The sequence below is a fragment of the Crocodylus porosus genome, unplaced genomic scaffold (assembly GCF_001723895.1).
Source record: "Crocodylus porosus isolate Cpor-Errol unplaced genomic scaffold, CroPor_comp1, whole genome shotgun sequence".
In the NCBI taxonomy this organism is placed as follows: Eukaryota; Metazoa; Chordata; order Crocodylia; family Crocodylidae; genus Crocodylus; species Crocodylus porosus.
This window is the reverse complement of record NW_017728921.1, coordinates 3,755,087-3,781,320: the sequence shown is the minus strand read 5'-3', so window position 1 is coordinate 3,781,320 and position 26,234 is coordinate 3,755,087. Positions and strand designations below refer to the sequence as shown.

Below are 26,234 nucleotides of genomic sequence, written 5' to 3'. Positions count from 1 at the left end.
TTACGAGCGCCGAGAGCAGAGAAAGAAGTCTGAAAGAAAGGGAGTTGGAAACCATTCTCTCTTCCTTGTTCTACGCATTCCCTGATCAAGGCTGGGAATCGTCTTTTTTGCCCACAGATTGTCCAGGGGACTCCAGCCCTTAACTTCTCCTGGTTTAATTCTCCCCCAAAGGCCAGCACCACAGGATTACCTGCTTTCTTGCTGCCATCTGCTGGTGATCAAATATCAATCCTACAAGTCATTAAGGAACTCTTTGATATAAGCCTGCCCTCCAGATTCACATCGAGATTTGCAGAAATGATTAACCAACTTCACCTTTTTGAGTCGTTGCTCCACAATCACTCCAGTTGGTAGTGAAGCTTTAGACCCTAGGGACAACTCCAGTGTGCTGTGGAATTGGGTATGTAGGGGACAGACTGAGTTTCTTCTGAGAAGTTACCGATCTCAGCAGTATTTTCTATTTTAAATGTAAAAAGAAAGCTGTCCCAAGTGAGCAGAACCTTTCAGAGAGAGAAAGGAAAGAAAGGCTACATGCAACCATTCCCAAGGAGCATGGAAGCACTGCAGATACGTAAAATAAGCAAAGGTGAGTAAAGTACACCCCCTTCTTTTCCTTCTGGTCGGAGGATGGAAAAGCTAGCTCCAAGTGGAGGTGCTGCAATAAAACAAAATGAAAGTCAGTCCTTCTGGGGTGCTTTCAGGAATGCCTAGATTATATAGCCACCATCACAACATCATCTAAAGTTAACAGTGAAATGCCCAGAAGCTCTCACCAACACTGATGCTTTCAAAACATGATGGTCAAATACCCATCTCAAGGACAAGAGAGGGTCAGAATAACCAAAGACAAGTTCCATTTACATCTCGCTACGGGAATGTGTATTTGTGCCTTGCTGTCCTTCACACCTGCCCTAATCAACCACTTTTCCTTCAGGGTTCCACTTCCTAAGCTATTTATTTCCTTGTCAACTTAAAAAGGTACATGAAAATACCATTACTATTCAATACGAAACTTGATGAGCCAGCATTTAAAAAAATGGAACCTCTTTCCATTTACAGACACTGATATTCACTATCCATTTCTAAATACCATAAGAGGAACACAGGAAAACCAGTTAGTCTGGAAAATTTGACTAGCACCTAAGCTTGCGCTTAGAAGATACAAGAGTACTGAATATGACTATTCAAAACTGAAATCAAAAAAGAAAAAAAAAAAAAAGATATCACTTTCGTATTTGTGGAATTTTTCTGAAATTTCTGTCAAGTTGACTTCTGTGAAGAGTTATTCTGGATACTGACGTTACAAGATCGGGTAACCAAGACAATCCAGTTTTCAGTCAAAAAACTAATCAATCAATCAGCTGAAGTTTTCTATTGTCATTAGTTAATCATTTTTAGAAGGCAAATAGCAATTTAAGCAGTTTTCTCAGGTCACAACTCCATTCCATTCAGTGTTCCTTCCTTCCTTGCTCCAAACAAAAGTGCAGTTATTCTAACAGAGAAAATCCTAGTCTAAGAGTTAGATGATCAAATCCCACTAAAGTAGATCCTGGTTTTTGAAGACACACACAAACTATTTTAGGTGTTGTGTCTTTTACACTTGTTCATCTTTTACACTTGTTCACCAGCCACCTCAGAATTGGACTACTTCACAGTTTCCTCATTCGTGAGAATCATCTAGTGGTTAGACCCAGACTTCTGGGTTTAATTCTTGGTTCTACCATTCACATGCTATGACATCATGGACTGCTAATGTAGCCTCTCTCCCTTATTTTGCCCACTGGAAGAACAAGGGTAGTACTTACCTGTCTCACCAAGACATTACAAGACTTCAAGTTGTTTTACAAAACTACTGAAGTCCTTGTGAAAAGAACCAGAGAAATGCAGATGGATTCCCAGCTGGGTTTTCCAGTGAGCCAAAAGAAAGGTTCACTGAAAACCAACAAGGCTCACAGGCCTAAGCCCCAGGCATTACTGATTCGCCACATACTGGTGGGGACAGCATCACTTGATACTGCATTAATATTATGGAAGAGCTGGTTTAAGCCCTCACAGCTCAGAGAAAAAACACGCAATTCAAGCATTCCTCTTTGGTGACCATGGAAATACCGCCTGAGCAAGAAAAAATAAAGATTTGAAGAGGGCAAGATCCAAGTAGCTGGGAAAGCAGTGACAGAGCCAGAGTTGTAGCACAGAGACTGCACACATTAACAGAGCATTAGAAACATCATCATCTACCTCAAATTCTTCCCAGAAGCCTTGCTTCACTTTGTCAGTGGTCTCTGCTAGCTTGCTTAGCTCTCGCACCCGGCTTTCAATCTCTGCAGCATTAATACGGGTTGTGTTCAGGGGCTAAAAGAAGAAAGATGTTTTAATAGTAAGCAAAGCTATGGCAATAAGGACAAGAAGACCTTTGCTAACACAGCTCTCCTACACTCAATGTGTTCTGTACAGATAGCACTCCAAATTTTTAGGAGCACAGTATCACTATAGGTTTTGGAGCCCACTTAATTATGAGAGCATTCCAGCATGTGGGGACCCAACACAAGCAGACAGAGGTTTATGGCTCCCATACTCTGCATTAAGATGCTTCTCTCTTTCGCTTCTAAGCCAGCTCCTGGCATCATTATAAACCTACTCTTCTCAATGAAGCCAAGGGAACTTCTAAACCAATGAAGAAGTGCAAGATTAAGTTTTTATGAACTGCTAAAACAAAAACAAAAAAAACCACACCTGCAAAGATTAAAATCCAGTCTTCACATCTGACTGAAAGATTACGCTTTGTTGTAAAATAGGATGTAAGTTCTCTTTGCGTTAAAATAAAAAAAAAAAGGAACTTTTTCTGATACCCGCCAGAATATAAAGAAAACAGGTGGAGTGTCCCCCAACAGACTGTAGTCTAGAATTAGCTCATTCTTAGGATCAAATATGTCCCATTTACTCACCTGTTTGAGTTGCAGTACTGTGCCCAAAGTTTCTACCATGGGATTCTTTTTATAGTGTTCCACAAGATCTGTCAGCGAGTCAAATTTTTCCCCTCCACCAACATCGTATTTCAGATCCTTCCAAAAGAAGAGATTCAGAGTGTGGTCATTCACAACCATGCGCATGGGCTGCATTGACAAAGTCTGCATTAGTAGTCCCCTGGGCTGTTCAACCCACTGGAATCCTTTTAAGTAGGTTCTTAAAATACACGCTTAGACTATTCCTACCAATCCTTACTGAATACAAAAAGAATGCCTTTGGAGGGCCAAATCCATTGAAAATGGTATCATTTTTTTTATTAGAACTACTACATAGGAGTTAGGTTTTCACATGGAGTTAGGGGCACAGCTTCTGAATCAAAACTCGCTAGACCTTAAATGCTAGAAGCTGCAAGTGGTACAGTGAGATGGGAAAGACCCTGATCATACCCTATTCACTCTCCCTTTCAGCATCCACTCTCTGCTGTTGTGTGACACGGGACACTGGGCAAGATGGACCTGGGGTCTGACCCAATAAATTGCAGTTCATATGCTATTACTTTTATCTGCCTTTTTAGGATACCAGTCCCTTTACCTGAAGAAGGGCCCAATATTCCACCCAGACTGAACACTTGCAATACATCACAAGAATTCCAGAAGCAAAAAACTTGTCAAAGCAAATTCCCCCAGAAAATGTGATAGTGTGTCCTGGAAAGCTGATATGGGTACTGTACTCCCCATTTGAAAAGAGTGAGCAACACAAACTTACTCTCTCATCTGCTGCTAGCATTTTTGTGTTTGTTGCAGCTCACTTGAAGATGTGGAAGGGAGCTCAACAATATTTTAGTTTAAGAAAATCTGGGAAATACACACATTTTAAGGGCTACCACATGAAGAACATACAGAAAATTATGTTTCTGTATCATGTAACATCTGCAGAAGATGTTTATCAAACAGAGCTTAAAAAAAGCCACACAAACACTCCAGCAGTTGGGCTCTTTATGTGCTAAGTATCTGATCAACACTTCCCTCTAAACTGTTAGTCCCCCTGCATTAAGGGAAGGGTTACTTGTAATTTTTTTTTTCCTTTACAGACAAATGACCTCACAAGGATTGTATTTTCTGGAAGTGGTTAAAGTACTTTCAAATTTATCCCCCATCCCCAGGCACAGATAAAATGGTTCCAAGAGCAAATATAAATCACCATGATAAATTCTTGATAGACTTAGATGATTTAAACATGTACTTCAGTAAAAACAAACCAACCTACACAAAACTTAGATTGTAGGTACTACATGTTAATTGGATTGTGCATTTAAAGGATGTTGTTGGTTTTTCTGAAAACACATTAAGAAGAGATGCAAGGATTTATCTTCCTGCACAGCAGAGCCACGAAAAACTCACACAGATGGATTCCTACTACAGTTTTCCAGGTCTATTACATTAACAAAATAGACACATTCAGACAAGACTACAACAAACTTAAGAAATACTCATGAAAATGAAAGGTTCCATCAGCAAAGGATTTGAGACAGATCTCTGATGCAATCACAGGTAAGGCTATTAGAACCTTTTAGCAGTTGAGATATGCTATGGCATGATTCAATCAGGCAGTCAGGCAGAAAAATAAAATCCTAATAGAACCTTGAAATTCTCCAAATAGCCAGTTTGAACTAACAGGTGATACACTGTACATACAGCAGCATCTGACAAAGACAGACAGACAGAGGTTGAATATATCTGAAAAGTCTGTAATGCTTCCGCTGCCAGAGCAACAATCTCCCCAGGGGAAACAGTCTTTAAAAGAAGATGGTCCTCCTTTGTCATACCTGGCACCGAATCATGACATGTGTCACTTTAGATTTCCCATCGTTACACTCCCCTTTATCATCCCCTGTCCGAACAGAAAGGACAAAGTCTCCAGGGTGGCTTTGACTCTCGCGCACAAGGAAGCTTCCATGTTTTCCTTTTTCTGTTAATAATTTCTCAGCTTCTTTTCCAGAGAGGTGCCCATGAAACCACCTTAAATGAAAAATAAATACAAGTGTCTTTCTCATCACTTTACCCAGGACAGTGTGCAACTGAGTTTAAACAGTTAGAAACAAGCCAAGACAGTCACCCTACACTGAAGGTTAAATGGTTATGTGTTGTCACAAACATAAAGAGAAACTAGCAACGTACAGAAAGGAGAACCTAGAAAAATTTGGACAAGAAGCCTGTGTGCACACAGCTGTACCTATAAAAAAGGCAAATTACTACAGACAAATTAATTTGGAAAGGATGGCAGAACTTTCACACACCAAGAGCTGATTCAAAATAGCCAGACACCTGTACATTTAAGACAGCAACCAAGACTTTCTAAAATTCAATATAAATCGTGAAAAACTAGCAAGAATTGACATAAGTACACATTAATTTCAGTTACTGCATTCTTAAGGCCCTAATTTCCGTTATATTTAGGCCAATGATCATTTGATGCACTTGAATGATTTCTGTGCTCTCATTTATAAACACAAAGAATGCCTTACGTTTTGTAAAATATGGTTTCTTCAGACGAGGCGATGGCTTGGTTCTTATGTTTCCTTGCTGTTTTACTTGACCATAAACTGATGTTCACTGGCCACAGTGCAGAATAACTGGCCAAGAATATTTCGAAAGAGAATGACACTTACTTTGGAAGGATCTCTTGACTGTATTTCTTTCATAAATACTAAAAGACTAGGATCCTACTGATCGATGTTCAGGTGCTAAGATCAGCACGAGCAATTTGTGGATTTGTCTTTTAAACAAATATATTGATAACACCGCAAAAGAGATGCCCTACAATGTATAACAGAAGTCACTACAGTAACAGAATTCTTCTCTAAAGCTTCTACAACAACAGAATTTTCCAAGAAGAACCAGAAAGTGGACTAGGGGCTTTAGTATTATTAGAAGATGCAACCACTACCAGGGTTATCCTTTTCAGTCCAGATTCTATCACCCTTACTCCTCTTGCTTGCTTGCTACCTTATTTTGCAAGAAGCTGCACTAAAAGTGGAGGAACTACTTACAAACTGAGGTACTGCTACACTTACTCACATTAGGCGTCTGCTTCTATTAGAACAGTAATTATGGGAACATGTGGCAAAGTAAATGGAAACCAAGTTTTTTTCTATCACTACTTATCTCTCTAACCTTTCAGATGTTGGATCAGCACAGTTGAGTGGGTACTTCAACTCTATAACATCACCATTCTTCTCTTTGAGCTGTCCATGGTGTTCCATGTAATACTGAACTAACTCAGCCAAGGTGGCAAACTTCTCTCCTCCATACAGGTCATAGTAGTCACCTGTGTTCTGGATCTTGATATGGGTGACAGCTCCATTTCGCCTGTCATTTATTATACAAAGAAAACAAAAGAAAAAAATCAAATTTATACAAGTTCACCGACATCAAATCAAATCACTTGAAATCATAGGTTCTACAAGGCTGAAAATGATAGCGATTCATCCTTACAGCTACATCAATCACCTTTCAGCAGGAATATTGCAACAGATTAAGTTGCTTCATCCTTAGTGTGTAGTAACTACACAGCCAGTAGCCAGGCACTGAAACAATATCCAGGGTTATAAGAACAGGAAGTGGATGTTTAACAGTTATCGCAGAATTAAGTGCATTTTAGTTCTATAGTTGTTGGCTTTATTGACCTAAAACAGACTCTGAGTCCCCAGCAAGAGCTCCTTAGGATTCCTGCGTTTGATTTGTACTTCTCAGGAGGAAGGAAGCCGGGTTCCATGCTACCCCTACCTGTAGAGCAGAGCCCGGCTCTGCTTGGTGTAAAACCTGGATAGGTTCCACAAGCCATGCTCAAGGAGTGCTCCAGACATCATAATATGTTTTTCCTGGACTTAACTAGACACCTAGGAAGTCCACAGCCTAAACCCTAGAGTCTCCCTTAATGACAGATTTGCTCCCTGCATTAGCCAAAGACAGCTGTTTATGTTACCCTAATATTAAGGAAGAGCAGAGACCAATGGACAGATATTTGAAAGGACCTTATCCTTTGACTAAGTTCCATTAAAACAACCTTAAAATGTAAAGTAACTAAGTGGCAGGTAATCTCAGCAAATGCATTTCCCTCTCCCTACATCTATGCTATGCCAAGGGAAAACACTCTAGTCTAGAAAGAACCATTTCAGACGAAGCTGAAGTAATGCTGGCTGGCCTTAAAAATGCTTCTCCTTTCCTTTAACAGGAAAGGATTAACTTAATGTCTCCTTATCCTTTGCATAAGGAAGCATCAAAAAGTGTCAACGAATGACTTCTCAACCCTATTTTTCCCAAGTCCTTACATTTCTTCCGTTTCCAAGTGAACCACCTCAAAGGGAAAAGTTGCACAATTCTTGTCTCCAGATTTTCCCCAGAATTCTTTGCTCACAACACGTTTGAGAAAGATTAATTTCTACATAGAAAGTTATGTGGAAAAGCATATGTTGGAAGTACAGAGGAAGGAAAAAAAGCTCCCTGTGTACTTGACTTACCGGACCGAAAGAGTAAAATCTCCTGGGTTACTTTTACTGGGCCGGGCCAGAAAGCTTCCATCAACTCCTCTTGTTAGCAGTAAATTTTCTGCCTCCACTCCAGTGATATTTGGATGAAACCATCTGAAAAAAGGTTAAAAAGTAACACTTAAAGCCACAGTATTAATTTAGCTCATACAACCTTGCAGTAGAAACATCTAATACCATTAGGATTGCTGGACAGTATTTGATTGAAATGAGTTTCACAGAGATACCTAGACTTACCTGTCAAAAAGACACTGAAATATTAAAGGTATTCTTTTTCATATCACCATTTAAAATTAGGTTGCTACCTATAATTTTCAAGATTCCCCAAGAAAATATTCTACATGGAGCAACTCAATACATTTAGCTGCTTAGTTTAGAGGAGATATAAGAAAAATAGACAAAAATAAAGATGATACATTGGTTACTTTGATTTACTCTCTGAAACACAAAAGCAAAGGGATATTCAATGGAACTGAAAGAAAAATAAGAACAAATCTTTTATTTAAAAAAAAAAAATCCCACCGCAACTTGCAGTGTCCAAGGCCAGTTGATGCCACTGAGGCTTAGAACTTAACAGGACTGGGGGGAAAAAAATTAACATTCATGCAAACACAGAAAAAACAGAAGTTGCATTAGTTAGAATTTAAAAATATAAGAAGCAAAGTAAAACCTCATGCTTCTGGGCACACACCAACCACCGACGGATGAAAATCAGGTAGAAACTTCCCTTCTGGACAAGTTAGTCCAACCACAGACTTGCTTGCACCTTCCTTTGAAGCATCTGGTACCAGCCACTCTCAAAGACAGGACACCTAGATGGAGCCTTGCTCCAATCTGTTATGGCAAGTCCTGTGGTCCCGAAATACCACAATCTAAAATTACGGACACAGAGGAATCTCATATTGGTTTTCACCACCCACAAGCAGCCTCCTGAATGATGAACACAAGGACTTGCCCATATACAGAGGAGAGCTGGATGTGGCCTATATCTATAACAACTAAAGAGCATTTAATGTCACCGCCTATGGCATTAGCTTTCAGACCTATTCCTAGCAATTTCATTTACAAATATACACTTCCCGTAGCTGTACTCAAGCTTTAGTCCACTGCTGCAGCACGGAAATAATGTAACTTACAGCTGGCCCCATGGCTCTATCAACCACATATTTGAGCAACTGCAAACAGTCATTAGACAACCGTGTGGCCCACAGGGAGATTGGGATTATTAAATCTAAGGTTCACAGCAATCCCTACCATCCCTTAGTTCTTTGGTCCAAATGAACATTAGGCCCAGTCCATTACATCCTCCCTCCCTACACCATACAATTGCCTAGCACCAAAACACACTTCAGGTATTAGAGGTCGGAAGCTAAAACAAATGCAGAAACCTGTATTAATGAAACATGAAGGCTGGACACCTATAACCTTCCTTTGCCATACTTCTGCCCCTGGAAAAAAAAGTACTGGAGGGATTCTAACCAAAATATTAAATTTAAATTAATTTTAAAAAGACTGGTGAAGACAAAAAGTTTCTAAATAAAGGAAGGCACTTAAAAGAGCTCAGGAAGAAACTGGTGTGTCCCCTTAAGTACAGGTATAGTCTCATGTATTAATGCAGTCACCTTTTTGACCCAAGTTTGAATCTGACTCCCAGAGTACAACTGAGGCAATGGAGGTAAGATACCTTAGTGTTCTAGGTAGCTGAAAAGAGGTTCCAATTTTTCATACATATTTTAAAATCTGGGAAAGCAAGAAATGAAACAGTCTCCGCTGCACCCCAGAATGACTGAGACAAAACAAAACCATGAAATAAGAGACTGTTACAGAAATGCCAAGTGCTGGACAAAGTGCACAGAAATCCCATTTTAATAGCCTTGTCATGCTGCAGCCTCAGATATTTATATCCATAACACCTCTTGCAATTAGAAGTTTCCCTCAACTTGTGGAGGTCCTCATTATTTGCATTGCTGCAATAAATCATGCACGCAGGGCCATTTACATTTTTATTTTAGATTTGTACAGGGTATGCAAGTGAGAGAACGTGCACAATCCCTTGCTCTTTGTATCCCATTAGGTTTTTAGTTTTTCTGTGAGTAAAGCAAAATATCAAAGCAAGAGCAGTACTTGGCTGCCTGGCAGCCATCTCCCCTGTTACAATTATAAAAATGCTATATCTAGGATTTTACATAACATTTCTGATCATTCCAGACACACATCAGCATTTGGTGGTAAGCTGCTATAACAGAAAATATGCAAGAGCATGTTTAAATACAGGGCTACTACTTTGCTGTAGTGACTGGTTCAGCAATTCTTTATATAGGAAAGACAACTTAAGCTGACAGACCTTTTATTATTATTCTAATTAGGGCCTTATTCAGCACCTTCTCTACCACAATTACATTTTTGATGTGATGCTAGACATTTTTAGCTTCCTGAAAAGCTGACCTCAGAGTTGGTCTACCTAACAGGTACATGGAAGTTACACCTACAGGAATACATGTTCCATTTGAAGAGACAGTAAATCTTCTCTTTCTGCTTCCATGGCCACATCCACATGAGCAGGGACATTGGTTTCCCCAGGGACAAGAAGCAGCAGGACACCCTGAGCTGCTGCTACTTGTGCCCAGGGAATACCCATGGCACATGCACTCTGGCATGTGGTAGGTTACCCCGGGCAGGGTAGGGAGGCTGAGGCCAGCAACTGTGCTGGCCCCAGCAGCCTTGCCTGGGGCTCCTGCCGCTTGGAGTCTGGCCAGCAGCCAGAGTGTGGCTATGGCCAGCCAAGCTCCAGTTTTGGGCAATACATGCTGCCACGACATACACCACCCTGCTTTTTTGGCTATGGGATCCCCCAGGATCAACACCCCCTGCATTGCAAGGTAGCAGTGCAGGGAATGCCTGCATGTGCTATCTGCAGTGCCGCATACCACACATCCATGCTCATCTGGATGCAGTCTGTATGTCCTACCTAAACCAAAAGAACCAAGTAATACTGTTATTTTAAGCTAAGCAAATAACTTGCATAGAAATTTGTTTGTGCATATGCATACAAATATAGTTCAAACCAAGACAAAGTAACCAAAACATCCTACTTCACGTTATGCCAGCAACTAAAAACCAAACATCAATTGGTAAATAATCTTACATTTCTGCAGTTCCAATAAGCCTGAAGGGACCCAAAGTTGTTCCTACAAAACGAATACAATGCCACTGGCATGCAGCCGGTTCTGCAGATAATGTGATTAGGAAAACTGAACCAAACCCCTTTATTCTTTATAAAAAGGCATGAGATTGGTGAAGATCACACAAGACCCTGGACTAGCTCCTTTGAAAGATGTCCCAAATAACACAAGGACCAATACCACAAGACAGCTTCACTGAAGAAAGTAAAGTCTGTTAGTTGGACAGGGACTATTATTGCCAAAACACAGCAACATACCAGAGACCACCTGGCATCACTGCTACCCTCCGTTCCCACTTTCAAAAAAGAGTAATTTTAACTTTCCATAGCTATGACTTTTCACTTCTCTGGCTTAGAAAAGATGCATCAAGGATTAACACACACTGCACATTACAAGAACTGTGAATTGTTTAAAAAAGACCTCATCCCAAACTGATGACTTGCCATTAAGTTGATGGACAAGAGGGCCTGGCCCAGCAGCAGAAAGCCAAGAGGGCCTGAATTACAAAGAAAGAATCTAGCCCTCAACCTCATTGTCCTCAATCTCAGAAGCATTTAGGTGCCTGTGCTTGCACACAAACACCTACTGAAACGTCCAGAAGCATCTTGTTATCTAATTCCCTTTAAAAAAATCTGGCCTCAGATGTGTACCATGAGGCTAAGGAGCTAGATGGGGAATACAGCACTGTCTGGAAGGCATAAATGCCAAGGAGAATTGGATGTGGTACACAGGAATGTTGCTGGATAGAATTAAGATTTCCTTTCCATGTCAAGAAAAGTTTCCAGGTGGGGAAACATATTCAGCTTAGAAACAGCCTCTTAAAAGAAGTTAAATCTCTAAGATTAAAAAAAACCAAAACAATTTGACTGAAATGGACATTAGAAAACGTACTCTGAGAAACAGGCTGGTTCTGGAAAGGGGAAGTTGCTTTGGACCTTAATTTTGTCTGTTTTCCCCTCACCCACCCCAACACTTAACTTCTTTCAAGAGAAACAACTTCAAAAATAAATGCCACATAAGTTCTAATAAGCAAAAGGCTTAAGATAATCTGCTTCTTTAGGTTCAAACAAAAAAAGAAGCACAGATACATAAAGAGGAACATTATCAGAACCAAACCCACAAGCATGTGATACACAGAAGTTACAGCCACTTCACTTCGAGTTCCCAGACACACTAAGAATGGGATGTTGCAGGTACTGCATACAAGCATGCATAATTACCAGTCAGAAAAGCAGCAAAATTGCAAAGAGAAAGACAAGATGGCCTCAGTGAACAAAAGGGACTGCAAAATAACTTAATTTAAATTTGATTAGGAAATCATTTAAACACAGATAATAAAAAAGGAGGAAATTTTGCCTATCAGAAAAAGGAGTATAGTAATAAATGGGACCAGAAAAAACTACATGCAGGAGACTGAGTTTACAGCTCTTTACCTAATTTTCACTCAATGATACATAATTCTTCTGCTCTCTCATCCTTTTATTTTTGGCTCTGAGTGGGAAGGTGCATTAGTCGGTCACCCCAAATAGAAAGAAACGGGGGTGTTAGCAACTCCGTTAAACGGTTCCGGACCGGTAATCGAGATAGCTTCCTCTGAAGTTCTGCCACCATGTATGTTTTTGAACCAAGGTGGCCACATCCCTTCCAGCACTAGGGATTGCAGAGACACAGATAGCAGTAACGTAAACTCTATAAAGGATTTTCTCTTACGCTTCCTTTTATAGAGATGGAATGTATTTTAATTTTTTTTTCTGCTTTCCTTTTTCCATCTCTGGTCTAAGCACACACAAGAGTTATTCCTAGCAAAAGACTAAGAGCCTATAATGCAACCAAAAAAGTAATGCATAGAAGCATAGTCTAATTAAACCATCAATCCTCACTGCGGGCATAATGTTTCCCAAAGCTATTTGGATTTAACAGATTCTGCCATGCAGCACTCTACATCACCTGGCATTTCAGAATAAGGCAAAGCTGTTAATGCATAAAGGTAACCAATGAGACTGTCACTCCTCATTTACAAAGGTAATGGGGATATCAGAGAAGAGGGCCTTCACCCTCCTACCCTCCCAAGAGAATCACGTGCGCAGCAGAACATGCTCTTGCTTCAGATAAATTCTCAGTCACTAAGATGTGATTGTACAAAAGGTCTATTTGCAGAACTGCCATGTTTGAGGACATTCTTCAATCATGTGCTACATTAACTGTATGTTTCTGTTTCCTTATTAGAATTGGAATAATCAGTACCTGTAGTGGGGGGAACAAACAATATTATTTACCGCTTGAAAAGAGAAACAAACAAACAAACAAAAAAACAGTATACTTTTCCATTTTGCAACAAGGCAAACAAACTGGATCTCCCTTTTTGACTGCAGTACTGATTAAATCACTTCTAAGCCTTGGCTGTCACAAGTGGAGCTATCAGGAGGTGGTGACTTTTAATGTAGTTAATCCTATTTATAGGCTCACCCTCTACCTGCATTATCTTTGCCCATTCTTTTTCATGATTTCCAATTTAAACTTCCACACTCACAAGCCAGAAAACAAACACATACTTTTAAGAAGTGCTCAACTAACCTAAGCAGCTATATTTTCAAGGATGGGTGGATGGGTAGAGGAGAATCCAAAAACTCACTGTAAGCAAACACCGAAGAACCCACACACCTTTTTAGATGCAAAGCGCCCCTCTCAACGAACCCCTCAGAAAGTGAAAATTACAGAAAAATAATAAAGCAATTCTTCTGTTTCAAAGAACTTAGGAATTCATAGTATTAAAAACTTTCTGACCTGCTGTGGTCTTTCTATTTGAAAGCTCTGGGTTTATCTTGCACATTGTGCTTGCACAGCTAAGTGTGTGGCACCCCATAGCACCCTTGCCATGCATGCACACCTCTTCCTTCCTAACATGACACCTACTACAGCGGTGGTTCTCAACCTTTCTGGACTCTAGGCCCCTATCCACCACTTTTATGAATGGAGTAGCACAGATTACACACTTGCCTCCTTGCAGAGAGGCTGGGCAGTGATAATAGGGGATTATCCAGGCAGGGACAAGCCTGAGCCTGCACTTATCTGCTTAGTTTCACTGCTTCTCTCCTCAAAGCACCCTTCAAAAGTTCTGGTAGTGCCTCCGGGTGCCCCTGGTTGAAAAATCACAGTGCTAAGGGATAGGAGAAAGGTGAATGAAACTAAGCCATCCAGTTTCACCCTCCTGAGCTCAACAACCACAACAGACCGAATCCAAAAAGGAAAACATGGCCGAGGATCAGAATAAGAGGAATAAAAGAAAAGGCCATCCATTAAGCGCACTATTGCTTTCATCATGGGGCCACGAGTTCAGGGGCTGCAGGTACAGCAGTCCCCAGCACTGCAGATGAATGCGTCAGAGAGAGGAAGACAAGGTTCTCTGGGTAAATCCGATATCTTTTATTAGATCAACTCAAATAGTTGGAAAAAATCTTCTTTGCAAGTGTTCGGGTACAAATACCCTTTCATCAGGCTGAGGAAGCATCTGCAGTTGGTGTGCACTCTTCCTGGATGGAATAAATAGAGGGAGGATTTCCAAGGGCCCTGCTACACATTACATATATTGCGCAATAAACCCAGACAGGCCACCTGTGCAAAATAATGATCGCGCCATAAAAAGGATTCTCCACCTCTCAAAAGAGCCAGCCACCTATGAAGCCAGGGCTTGAAAACATGGAACAACTCTGTGGCCCTTGCTACACATTAGGTAGATTACACAATTAACTGGTTAATTGCACAAGAAACTTAAGCCAGCCACACATACAAAAGAAGATGGCCTATTAGTGCGAAGGAATTATCACACCATTCACTGGTGAATTGCACAATACATTCACACCGGCCACACGTGCAGAGTGATGATCATGCAACTGACTGGTGAAGGGTGCCAATAAATTCACACCGGGCACCCACATGAAGTCACAATCGCACAGTTCACTGGTGCGGCGCACCATAAATGCAGCCCAGCCCCCACGCAAAGTTGCGATCACAAAACGACTGACAAAACGCGCAATAAATTCAGGCTGACCACCCATGTGAAGGCGCAATCACACCATTCACTGACGATTTGTACAGCAAATTCATACCAGCCATCTGTGCAAAGTCACATTTGCACAACTGCCTGGTGAACTGCGCAAGAAACTCCCACCAGCCACCCATGTGAAATCACACGCACACAACCAACTAGTGAAGGATGCAATAAATGCAGCTGCCCCCCCCATGAGAAGTCATGACTGCACAATTCAGTGCCAAATCACGCAGTAAATGCAGCCGGAGCCCCCGTGCAAAGGCAGGATGGCACGACTCACTGGTGAACTGTGCCCCTCGCCACTTGTGCCAAGTCACCATCGCTCCACGGACTGGAGTGCAATAAATGCCCACCGGGGAACCGCGCCATAAAGGGGCCCGATCCCGCTCGGAAGGACTCTCCAGCCCCATAGGGAAGGCGCTGCCCCTCTCCCCCACCCCGAGGCAGGGGCCGCTCCGTCCCTCAGGGGGGGGACCGAGTCCCCTCAGCAAGGCGGGGAGACAGAGCTGGGAGGGAGGGGCCCGGGGCCCGCCTCCCGCCTCACCTCCGCGATGTCATCTTCCCGCGGCTCGGGCCCGCCACAGGGCCGCGCCCCTCCCGGCCTCCCCCCGCAGCGGGCCGCGGCCAACGGGGCCCTGAGGGGAGCGTGCACAGCCACCGCCTCCAGGCCCCAGAGGCGCGGCGCGGACAGTAACGTCATCAAACCGCGACCTCTTCCCTTCCCTCCCCCACCCGCACTTGAGACACACAGGACTACATCTCCCGGCATACCCCGGGCGGGCGCGGTGACGTCACGCGCTGCGCTCTTTAGCGCCGGGTGCCCGGATATCCACCCCTTTCCCTTCTCGGAAGGTGAGGATGGCGGACCCGGGCTGGGCGCTGCTGCGGGCCATCCGCCGGCATCTGCCTCCGGGGGGCGCTGCCGGTGCCCGGGGTGCTGCTGGCGGGCTCCGGGGGGGCGCGATGTGGGGCGGCGAGCGGCCGGGCATGGTTGATCCCGGCGGGCGGAGCAGGGGGGCCTGCATCCTCTTTCCCTGGCCCGGTCCCAGCTCCTCCATCCGGGCATGCTCACTGCTTGTCTTCCCGGCCTGCGCGCAAGGCAGTCAGCACCCCTGAGCTGATCCTTCCCGGTCTCCGTCTGCACAGGGGTTCCCGTGGGGTCTCTTGAACCACGGATCCTCCTTTTTCTTTTTTTTTTTTTTTTTGGCTTCTCTGCCCGTCCACGTGTTATAACTGATGCTGTACCCTCCTGTTGGTTAGATGGCAGATGAGAAGGCGGCAGGTGAGAAGAAGGCCAAGAAGCCCAGGAAGCACCATGCCAGCCGCAACCCTGTGCTGGCCCGAGGGATCGGGAAGTACTCCCGGTCGGCCATGTACACCCGAAAAGCTATGTACAAGCGCAAGTACGCGGCCCCAGAAACAAAGGTATGTGGAAAACAAACTGTCTGTGCGTTCATTTGTTCTGGCAGCTGAGGTTCTTTAGGTGAATCTGATAATCTTTCATTAGCCCTACTTGTTAACTTGTTCTAACTCTTAACCCATTCTTTTGTTGTCTTCCCATGCAGATAGAAAAGAAAAAGAAAGAAAAAGCAGCTGCTACCATCACCAAACCAGTCGGTGGAGATAAGAATGGAGGCAACCGGGTGGTGAAAGTCCGTAAAATGGTAAGATTATGCCCCCCCACCCCCCCCAAAAAAAAAAAAAAGAGCCGTCAGAGATGAATAGAGGTTTGCTCTTGCTGAACACTGAGATGCAGAGTTGCATTAATAAAAAAAAGGGCCAAAATCTCTTTCATGTTTTGGGAACTGTGTTCAGTGCTGATTTTATGTTGCTCTCTTGTACGAGCCGTGCAGTCTTGCAGCCCTCGGCAGGCGCTGTCTGGGCGCTAGTGTTGAGTTCCGTTGTAGGTACGTTCCCAATCTAGTGACGTACTGCTGTCCAGTGAAGTATGTGTGGGAGACCCCCCTTCCCCACACACACTTCATTTGAGATGACGTGCGTACTCTTTGAATTGACATGTCTGAAGAAGGTGCGCAGTACAGCATCTCTTCTGGCACCCTGTATGTACTGAATTAAAAGCACTATTACAAATGTCATCTTTGCGTGTTGTGTGACCTGCTGGGTACATGATGCAAAATGCATGTCTTTAAAGTGCCAACTTCCTTAAAATACTAGCCTGCAGCAAAGAGAACCTTGCGGGGGGGGAAAAACAAGTCTCTCCCAATGAAATGAAAGGGAGTATCCGTGAAAGGGGAAGGACCGCAATTTGAATGAAATAATTTTATCATGAGGCTGGAATATTTCAGTTCGTATTTTTTTATGTGTTCCCTCTAGCCAAGATACTATCCAACTGAAGATGTTCCTCGTAAGCTCTTGAGTCATGGCAAAAAGCCCTTCTGCGAGCACAAGAGGAAACTGCGGGGTAGCATTAGTCCAGGAACCGTTCTGATTCTTCTCACTGGTCGCCACAGAGGCAAGGTAAATGAGAAACTTTTTAAATAGACTTCTATACTGTGTTTGCACTTCATTATATTGATTGCTCAGTGATTATTCCCTTCCTCCTCGACACTTTTAAAATAAAGTCAGAGTCATCAGTTGTGTGGTTCAGTGTGTGCAACTTCATTTTATGCATATTGTTTTCTGCCATCTTGCTGCTTTATGTGGACAATACCCCTCCTTGGTCTTTTGGGAAGGTTCAAGAACAAGACTGTATTCTACATGGTCAGAATGAATAAGAGGGGGGAAAAAAGAGGAATGACTGGGCAAGTTACCTAGACAGTATTAAAGGGACATTCTCATGCTCTACAAAGGATGTGGAGTCATGGGTCAGACTTATGTAACAGGAGTAAAATATTAATTACTATATATTATTTGTTGCCATCTCCGACTAGGAAATGGAAGGCCCAACATTTAAACTATTGCAGAACAAAATAAAGCAACTTGCATTCTGAATGATGAATTCCAAAGGAAAGCTAAAAATCAATGCTTTTAGTATCACTATAGCAAACCAAACATCAAAGGACAAATTGGTATCCACACTTATTTTCTTTATCCTAAGAAGAGCATCTTTGGGTATATGACACTTCAGAACAGAATTTCTAGTTAGATCTTTTACTCCCCTGCTGCATTTTTTGCTTGTATCTAGTCAAACCCACATGGTCATAAAAAGAGGTTATCTGGGGGGAGTATTCATTGAAACCTGAGCCACATGTTGCAAAGCTGGCGCTGCTTCACCTTTTTACGGAAAGTTTCTCCCCCTCTAATTTTTACACATGCACTGCTTGTTACAGAAAATTCAGCCAGACTTCAATCAGTAAAAGTGCTGGCTGGGCAAGGGTGTCAAGATGACTGACCAACTTCTCTCTGCTGGGAGAGGCCTTGGTGTGAATGCAGTTAGATTGGCAAAAGTATGCTTTATCAGTATAGCTTGTTTTGGCTCCTGGGGGATGAGTCTTTTTTACTGTCGTGGCAGAAAGTATAATTCAAGTAGTGTAGATATGGTTCTATTTTTTAGGTTGTGATATATATGAGAGAGAGATTAAAAAACTCTAAACAGTCCTTAATGTGGCAAGGCTATGGCTAATGTCCTCTTGTATACGTTTCTAGCGTGTGATCTTCCTGAAGCAGCTTGCTAGCGGCCTGTTGCTTGTAACAGGTAAGCAACTTTTTCATTGAAATCTCTTTTAAATTTAGTTTTAATCTCCCTGTGACATTTGAATACATCATGCATCTCTGAGGCAGTCTGAGTATCACAATGGGCATTACATGACATGGAATTGCTTATGTAGGAATATATACCTTTCCAGAAAAGTGAATTCACATACATTTTAATACCTGGAAATACTAGCAAGATAAGGAAATGTTTTTAGCACGGTAAAGCATAAAGAAAGGGTGTCTTAACTTGTTTAGATTTTTTTTAATGAGGCTTAGTAGTCTTCTCTGCAAGAAATAAGTGTTTGTATCTGAATGTTATTCCATGAGGGAGACTTAGTTTCCTTAGAGCATAGCTGCAATCTCAGAAATGAAACGCTGCTCTTGTAACTCACTTGGATTTTTTTTTCCTCTGCCACTAGGACCCTTGGCTATCAATCGTGTCCCTCTGCGCAGGACTCACCAGAAATTTGTTATTGCCACTTCCACCAAGGTCGACATCACAGGGGTGAAAATTCCAAAGGATCTCAGTGACAAGTACTTCAAGAAGAAGAGACTGCGTAAGCCCAAGCATCAGGAAGGCGAGATCTTTGATACTGAAAAGGAGGTAAGGCTCTTCAGTGCCCTTTTTATAGCACAGATGCAGGGAGTGGGTTGGGATGGTCTTCCTCTAGAAGCATATTTTTAACGCTGCCTTTTCAAAAAGAACTTAAAAAGCATGGGAGGCCAGATCAGTTTAACCTCATATGGGAACCTTGATAGCAACACCTGAGAATCCACATATTTTAAAATATGCTGCCTTCAAAATAGCTCCTGGACTGTTAAGCAGCCAGCAGGAGACGAGCACCATCTCCTAAGATTGGTGGAGTCAGTCTTGCACGTAAAGTTGAGTTGTGAAATCTCCCTCTCAGCATGCTGTCCATCGATTTCCTGTCTATGGAAGGTATTCTATTTATTGTGGTGTTAGGGACTCTATTTGCACTGTAGTTTGAGCTGGTAATTTAATCTAGCTGTAGCTGTTGGGCTGTTCTTTATTCTTTGAGGGGGGGAAATAGATACAGAGGGAGAGGGAGAGTGTGTGTAAAACATCACAGTGCTGTCTATTTCTTGTGGCTGAAAAGGAATGACGCTTTTTTAGCTCCTGAAAATGGAGTGCTGAAAAGCTTACCCAGCCAAAAGCCTTGGCATGGCAGGAAAATGGCCCTTGTGAAGAAGTTCTGCAGGAATAACGGGCTGAAATCTGTGGGGTATTCTAACTTTAGTCTTCTCTTTCTTAGAAATACGAGATAACAGAGCAACGCAAAGCAGATCAGAAGACAGTGGACTCACAGCTTCTGCCAATAATCAAAAAGGTGCCTCAGCTCCGTGGCTACCTGCGTTCTACATTCTTCCTCTCAAATGGAGTTTATCCTCACAAATTGGTGTTCTAAATATTCTGAAGGCATGACATTAATATTAAAGTTTGTGGGGGGGAAAAAAGCAAGGCTCTGCATCTGATTCCAGCTAGTTTAATCTTTGTAATGAAATACATTCCTCAGAGCAGTGGGGCCAACCTTCATGGCAAGCATGCTGCAGTTAAGCCCCACACCCGCCCTACACGTCACTCCAATCCTCTCTCCCCTGCCTGATCTGCTGCTGTTCCCTGCATTATCTGCCACCACTTTGCCTGCCCCCTCCCCATTGTATATGCCACTAGTTGCCACCCTGGTTTAGACCTCTTCGTGAACTAAAAAAAAACTGGTTTGAAATTGGGTGTTTTCTGCATTGCAGCATAGCATTCCAAATAGATGGAGCTGCCTTTATGATGTGTGATAGTTTTCAGGTGACATTTTAGTGATACTTTCATCAAAATGATGTGATTGGTAGGCACAGAACTGTGGAGAATCTCTTCCAATTAATTTTAGGGCTTCTGACAAGTACTAGTGACAGATACACAGGGGATTGTTGTTTTGTTGTTGGGTTTTTTTTTAAGGGTTCAAGAGAATTGTCATCTTATTTCCCTGGACCTCCCAGACATGGGTAATCTTGCCTGACTGGAAACTCAGCAGTTAAAAAGTACAGTTAGTCTTAGGAACTATGATTCTCCTGGGAGTCTGCGTTTTCTCTACAGCAGCAAAGGAAAGTCTTGAGTTTTGTTTGCGGCTCTGACATACTTGCTGTGGGGTGTTTGGCAAATTACCAGGCTTCTCCTATAATTGAGATGGAAACTAAAACAGAGAATGATCCTTCAAAATTTCAAGTTCTCTGGCCTGATGTGCTTTGTTGGATCAGAGTGGTGGGTTTGGAGGCCTGTAATGCTGAGCTATTTAGGTAAGCATAGGAGAATGATAGCTATATCTTGGGCATTTGGCAGATGCATCATAAAATTTTCATGAGCTATGTAAGGGAAAAGTAGTCTAAAAATACTTCCTAGCCATTGTTGTACATCTCGCCCACAGAATAGATGTCAGGCCCTTGGATGTACTTTTGTGGCCTTTGCAGCACATTCAGACTGCAGAAGCCAAAGCTTTTTTTAAAAAGGCAAGCCTACATGGTTCTAGAAATAACCTTCCAGCTGGGCTCCCTATCCGTCAGTGCACTGTCAATTTTCTTGCTCTCATAGTTTTAGCAGATGGAATGGAGTTAGAAATTGTTGTAAGTGGGGAGGCAGAAAGAAGAAAGGGGTTTACAGGTGAGCCTGTCTTTCCACTGACTGCAATAACTGAACAAACTTTAATGCCAAAACAAAGGCCATATTCCATCTTTTTGCAATACTGAGCATGCTGGAACTCTGAAGCTCTACTGTAGTAGAAGTAAGCTGGTTGCAAGCTTTTTGTGGAGAGTATGGTATGAGAAGTCTCGTATTCTAAATTCTATTCCCTGGCCATCTAATAACAAAACAGGATTTCAGCTCTATTACTGCCCTATCCTATACAGGGTTAGTATGGGCCAGTAATGGCCCAGGACAGTGATTCTTAACCAGGTTGCTGTGGGGTCTTTGTAGGGTGGGGTGCACTGTTAGGTGTAAAAATATAAATGATTTGGAGAGAAACCCAGAGATTTCAAATAAGAATTCGTAACGTCAAAATCATAGCGACTTGTGGCTTTTTCTGAATTCTATGCAACAGAAGAATTGTTTTGTTAGCTTTCACTTTTCTTTAAAAAAAAATATGAGCTGGTATTTTCTGGGAGCTGCCTTTAGTCTAAAAAGGTTAAGAAGTGCTGATTCAAAAAATCTTGGGAGAAATGTTAAAACAAGCTTTCGGGTACAAAAGTGTATGCCAACATGGGGGGCATACAGCGGTACGCTTAAACCATTAAATTGCTGCATATATATGCTCCAGAATGAGCCTTAACACACACAGGCAATGGTGTAATCATGCTGGTAATTTTTCCAGTGGGTACACAACTCCTTAGTCCTTGGCCAAAAATTGAGGTTTCTTACAAGAAGTAGCGCCTCTTACAAGTCCTTGCTACACAATTTGAGTATTTTTTTAAAGCTTTAATGAGCTTAGCATTTGGGTAGAGCACCATCGGCCCACCACTTCACAGATTCACACAAACGTTCACTTAAGTTTAGGGCTGGAAGGGACCATGTGAGGTCATCGGGTCCAGCCCCCTCTGCTCTGGGCAGGAAGACTGCTGGAGTCAAATAACCACAGTAAGATGTGTGTCAGTCTCCTTTTGAAGACCTCCAGGGAAGATTGCTACAGAAGCTTCGGTAGTCTTCTAGCTGGGGATGACATGCTGTTTAAGACAAGAGTGTCAAAATACTGCCACCACCCACCTCTGCAAAGAATCATGCAAAGCAGCCATCTAAGTACCAGTATCCTGACCAAATCCCCCACCCTACCAACTCTTCCAAAAATAATGTGCTTCTTCCTCTTCCCATTATGGGGATGTTGCTTTAGGAGTTTGCAGGAAGAGTGTCACCTATGTACCTATTATTTTTAAGGATAACAACATGGCTGTCAATAATCCACCCTGATGACAAATACAAGCATAGCATCATTATCTATACAGATCTAATAGATTCAATTTCTGTTGCATAAAAAGGAAAAACATAAGATTTTCCTTCCTGTCCTGGAGAAAGGTAGATAATGTATACTTCCAGTTGAATGGATGGAGGCAAAGCTGCAATGGCAGTAATAGCTTTCTCCTTGCAAACATCAAGTGTATTTAGACTAGAAAGTAGCCTTTTTGCCAAATTACAGTGTAATCTGATTGTTCATAAGTATCTCCTACAGCTTCAAAAGTATTGGTATTTTTTGCTTGGTAGAGGCAGTAAGATGTCTTGTACCCTACAGTCCTGTTTAGTTTCTGTTCATTTAAGTAAAATGCAAACATTGTGCAGCAGGTGGAACTGATGAGCAGTCTTTATTCCTAACTGCAACCTGTCAGCATTTCAGGGCCTTCCATCCAGTTTTCTGTATTGACTTGTGCGTTCCCCAACCCTGCCCCACTATACTCTATTTTTGATAGGTCTGAAAAACATCAAGTGTCTTAATTGACATGATCTCTTGTGCTTATATACATTTTTCCCCTTAGCCCCATTCCTCTTAAATCTGCCTGTCAACATTATAGTATATAGTTGATGTGTTCCTTTGCATTGTAGCTGTGCATTGAGGATTTTTTCAAAAACTACCTGAGGAAAGGTCATTTGCAGTTTTGGTTAGCTCTGGAAGATGCTGGACATCAATAAAAGCATACTGAAGTGGCTCTGCCCCCTGCTATCCACGTTGATGTTGAAATTATGTAAAAGTGGCAAAGGCAGAAATGTCATTGTTACCATTTAAATATTTGACCACAGTTAAAAATCCAGCTCAGGTGTATGCAATGCTCTAATTCTTTCAGAATTCAAAATACTGCCTGGATACTCTCCAGTTTCAATTAACTACTGACTCCATTTGCAAATGTATTAACAGGCTCTCTCAGTAATTTCATTTAACATTTTTTCTTCAACATGAAAATGCTTTAGTAGTGGGGAAAAATTGCAGTAACACAATAGCACCTGCACTTTTATCTGCCCAATGGTCACATTGCCATGTAATTTCTCAACCAATTGTAAAGCGATTATTGCTTTTATATCAAAATGCTTCATTTGTATGATAATGGCGTTCATCTTCTATTCACCTGATGCACAATTCTCATACAATCTGGGGGACAGGTGGACGTTATGCCAATTAGCAGATGGCAAAATGGAAGCAGCAAAGATAAGTGACACTTAAAATGAGAGAAAACATCAGAGAGAGAAAGAACTCAAGGAGCCCTGGCTCCCAACCCACTCTGAGCTCACTGGAGAGCTCCATTTCCTGCAGCAAAGCATGAAAGAAATTGACCGCTATCACCTTTATCTTCAATGAGGAGGCAGAGCTGGAAAACTAGGAGTCCCACCAGGGCTTGTCTAAGTCTATTTTCATCATTTTTTTTAAGGGCTGTGGTAAGTTATGTTTGGTGTTGCTGAAATATGCCATGAATGGGGTAACAAGGAAACAAAAGCGTGCTCAAAATCACTGCCATTGAACCAATGTGAATATTTAGAAGGATCTATAAAAGCTAAAAAACAGATTCTCCCCCGCCTGGACAGTACATCTATCAAATACAGAGCTGCTTTTGTGTTGTTATTCTGCAGCTTCCCATTCTCAACATGGAAACAATTCGACAGTCCTGACTAGCTGAGTCACTGCTTTTCACCAAGAATATCGCCCACAGACAAAACTAGAGAAATCTAAAGCCAAAGCCACCCAATCAAAAGTGCTGAAGATATTCAGGTCCAAAAATAGTTATGCATTCAAACATAGCAGCACTTCATTAGCATCAGCTATGCGCTTTGCTTCAACTGCCTAATAAAGTGATATGTAATTAGAGTAAAGCATTCTTTGGAGAGGAAAGATAGATGTTGGCGCTCTCTGGGAATTGGAAATGAACTATAGAACTTTTGACCTTTGTCCAGTTTTGTAGTATACAACATTGCAGTTCTGTTTAATGGCCTGGCTGAAATCAATTGATGAATTCAGTCCCAATCCTGGAGGGCTACATCACACCTGCCATCAGTGTTCACAGCCGCAGAAGAGAGGCGGATTGCACCTATGCTTCTGTGACTAGAAGCCTTGATCAAAACTCAGCCACGTTTTCAAGAAAAAGTCTGAAGATGGCACTGCTTATGCTGTCCAAGTATGGTGGTTGACACTTCAGACACCAGAGTCCCAAATGCATCAAATTTTGTCACCAGGATTACAATTCCTTTGTCTCCCACAAAGCCAAAGAAAGACCATGTAAAATCAGTTTAAACATAAAATACAGTGTTTTTCTTTGTTCAGAGTTAACCCTGTCTTTGTTCCAGGAATGATGCTCTCAATAGAGAGGCCTGGATCTTTCTCTACCTGAACAGACAAATGTATTCAGTTCCCCCTCACAAGCAGAGAGGTTCAAGAGACTTCCTTTCTGTTTTATGTTTCATTTTGTTTGTTCTTTGTCCCACATTGTTCTGACTGATATGGGAAAGTTAGGCAAGATTGGCTGTTCAGCCTCCCCATTAGATATATAGATTTTTTTAAACAATTACAGAAATCAATGATGGAAAAAGACTGACTAGCTCATCCAATCTACTCCCAGCCAACACAGGACAGTTTCTTCCATGCTGTTCTCAATTGCCCAATCCCTTCTGCTTTTAAATTACTTATGGAACAGGTTCCACACCCAAATCAATGTTGCTACCTGGCAAATTTCCTAATTTTACATTTCCTGTTTCTTCTTTCTTCCTAGCGCAATTTTGGTGTATTTTGTCTCTTTAAGCAAGATGAATTCATGCTCCCTCATGTAAATACTTTTTAAGTAGTATTTAATCATAACAGAAACAATCTGCCAGACCAAGGCCACATATTCCACACAAGTGATTTCCTCTCCATTTGAGTTCGATAAACGGAGTTGTCATCTCCTGTCCCAGCATCACCACAAAGTCTGTGTGTTAGGGACTTATCCATCAGAAGTAAGAAATCATAAAATGGCTCTGTTCTGTTTTGAGTCCCGAAGTAGGACTTGTCGGTAAGGCTGTGAAACTCAATGTCTTTTGAGATTTAATCAGACATTTCAGTTTAAGTCCACTTCAGAAGAACTAGGGCTCTCCATCTGTAATCCAAGAGAGAGAGGCTTTATCATTTCAAATGATGTGGGACAGCCATGAGAGCATCACTGCACAACTTCGTGTCACCATAGATCTGAAGTAGCAGCTTACATGAAAGCCATAGTTATTCAGGCTTAGTATATTAATAGTTACTGGCTCCTGCTTGGTTTGCTTCCTGAGTGCCGCTGCTGAAGATCCCACTGACCTGCATGGTCACTAATGAAGGACACTAGAGAAAGATAGCTGCTTATCAGCTAATTGGATTTCGCTATGGTCTCCTATACGATACCTGCCCAAGCATCCCACAGACCAATTTGTTTATGCTGCTAATTAGACATAGTTTTTCCTCTGAGGATCTTATCCATAATAGTTCTCACAAGTTGTTCCCCCCCCCCATTGTTCAGGAAATCCCTAATTGGGCAAAGTGGCCAAGCCCATTACCTGTAACAAACATTTGTTCAAAGTGAATCACCAAACAGGTTTGGTCCATGATGGCAGCATGTGGAATTTAACACAACAAGTTTGCCATAAAGCAGGAATGATAATTTCTTACCTGTTGAGTTTTTTTTTCAAGACTATTCCCACCCACTGGCTGAAGGAAACTGCACAGATAATTCTGGCCATTCTACTCCCCGGATAGTCACCTGACCTCAGTTGTCTTTCCTGCCTAGTGCAGGGGGGCTGGACCTGATGATCTTGCAAGGTCCCATCTAGCCCCTTATGATCTGTAATTTAATC

At 42.1% G+C, this 26,234-nt stretch overlaps 2 protein-coding genes across 2 annotated transcripts in view; one reads left to right on the top strand and one right to left on the bottom strand.

Moving 5' to 3' along the window:
* The window catches only part of PTPN11 (protein tyrosine phosphatase, non-receptor type 11), a 39,083-nt gene extending 23,648 nt beyond the window's left edge, over positions 1–15,435 (bottom strand). The window contains exons 1-6 of the mRNA XM_019538815.1: positions 15,288–15,435; positions 7,487–7,609; positions 6,141–6,335; positions 4,793–4,985; positions 2,946–3,062; positions 2,239–2,352 (exon numbers count right to left, since the gene is read on the bottom strand). Coding sequence (XP_019394360.1) covers positions 2,239–2,352; positions 2,946–3,062; positions 4,793–4,985; positions 6,141–6,335; positions 7,487–7,609; positions 15,288–15,301 — 756 coding nt within the window. The 5' untranslated portion in view covers positions 15,302–15,435. The remainder of the gene's footprint in view (positions 1–2,238; positions 2,353–2,945; positions 3,063–4,792; positions 4,986–6,140; positions 6,336–7,486; positions 7,610–15,287) is intronic.
* A 100-nt stretch (positions 15,436–15,535) lies between these two features.
* RPL6 (ribosomal protein L6) lies at positions 15,536–19,866 on the top strand (the record flags this gene model as incomplete). Its single annotated transcript, XM_019539380.1, has 7 exons — positions 15,536–15,595; positions 16,004–16,168; positions 16,309–16,407; positions 17,078–17,221; positions 18,350–18,398; positions 18,817–19,001; positions 19,672–19,866. Coding segments are annotated over 7 exons (855 nt in total), but the record flags the coding sequence as incomplete, so codon positions are not given.
* Between the last annotated feature and the right edge of the window lie 6,368 nt (positions 19,867–26,234).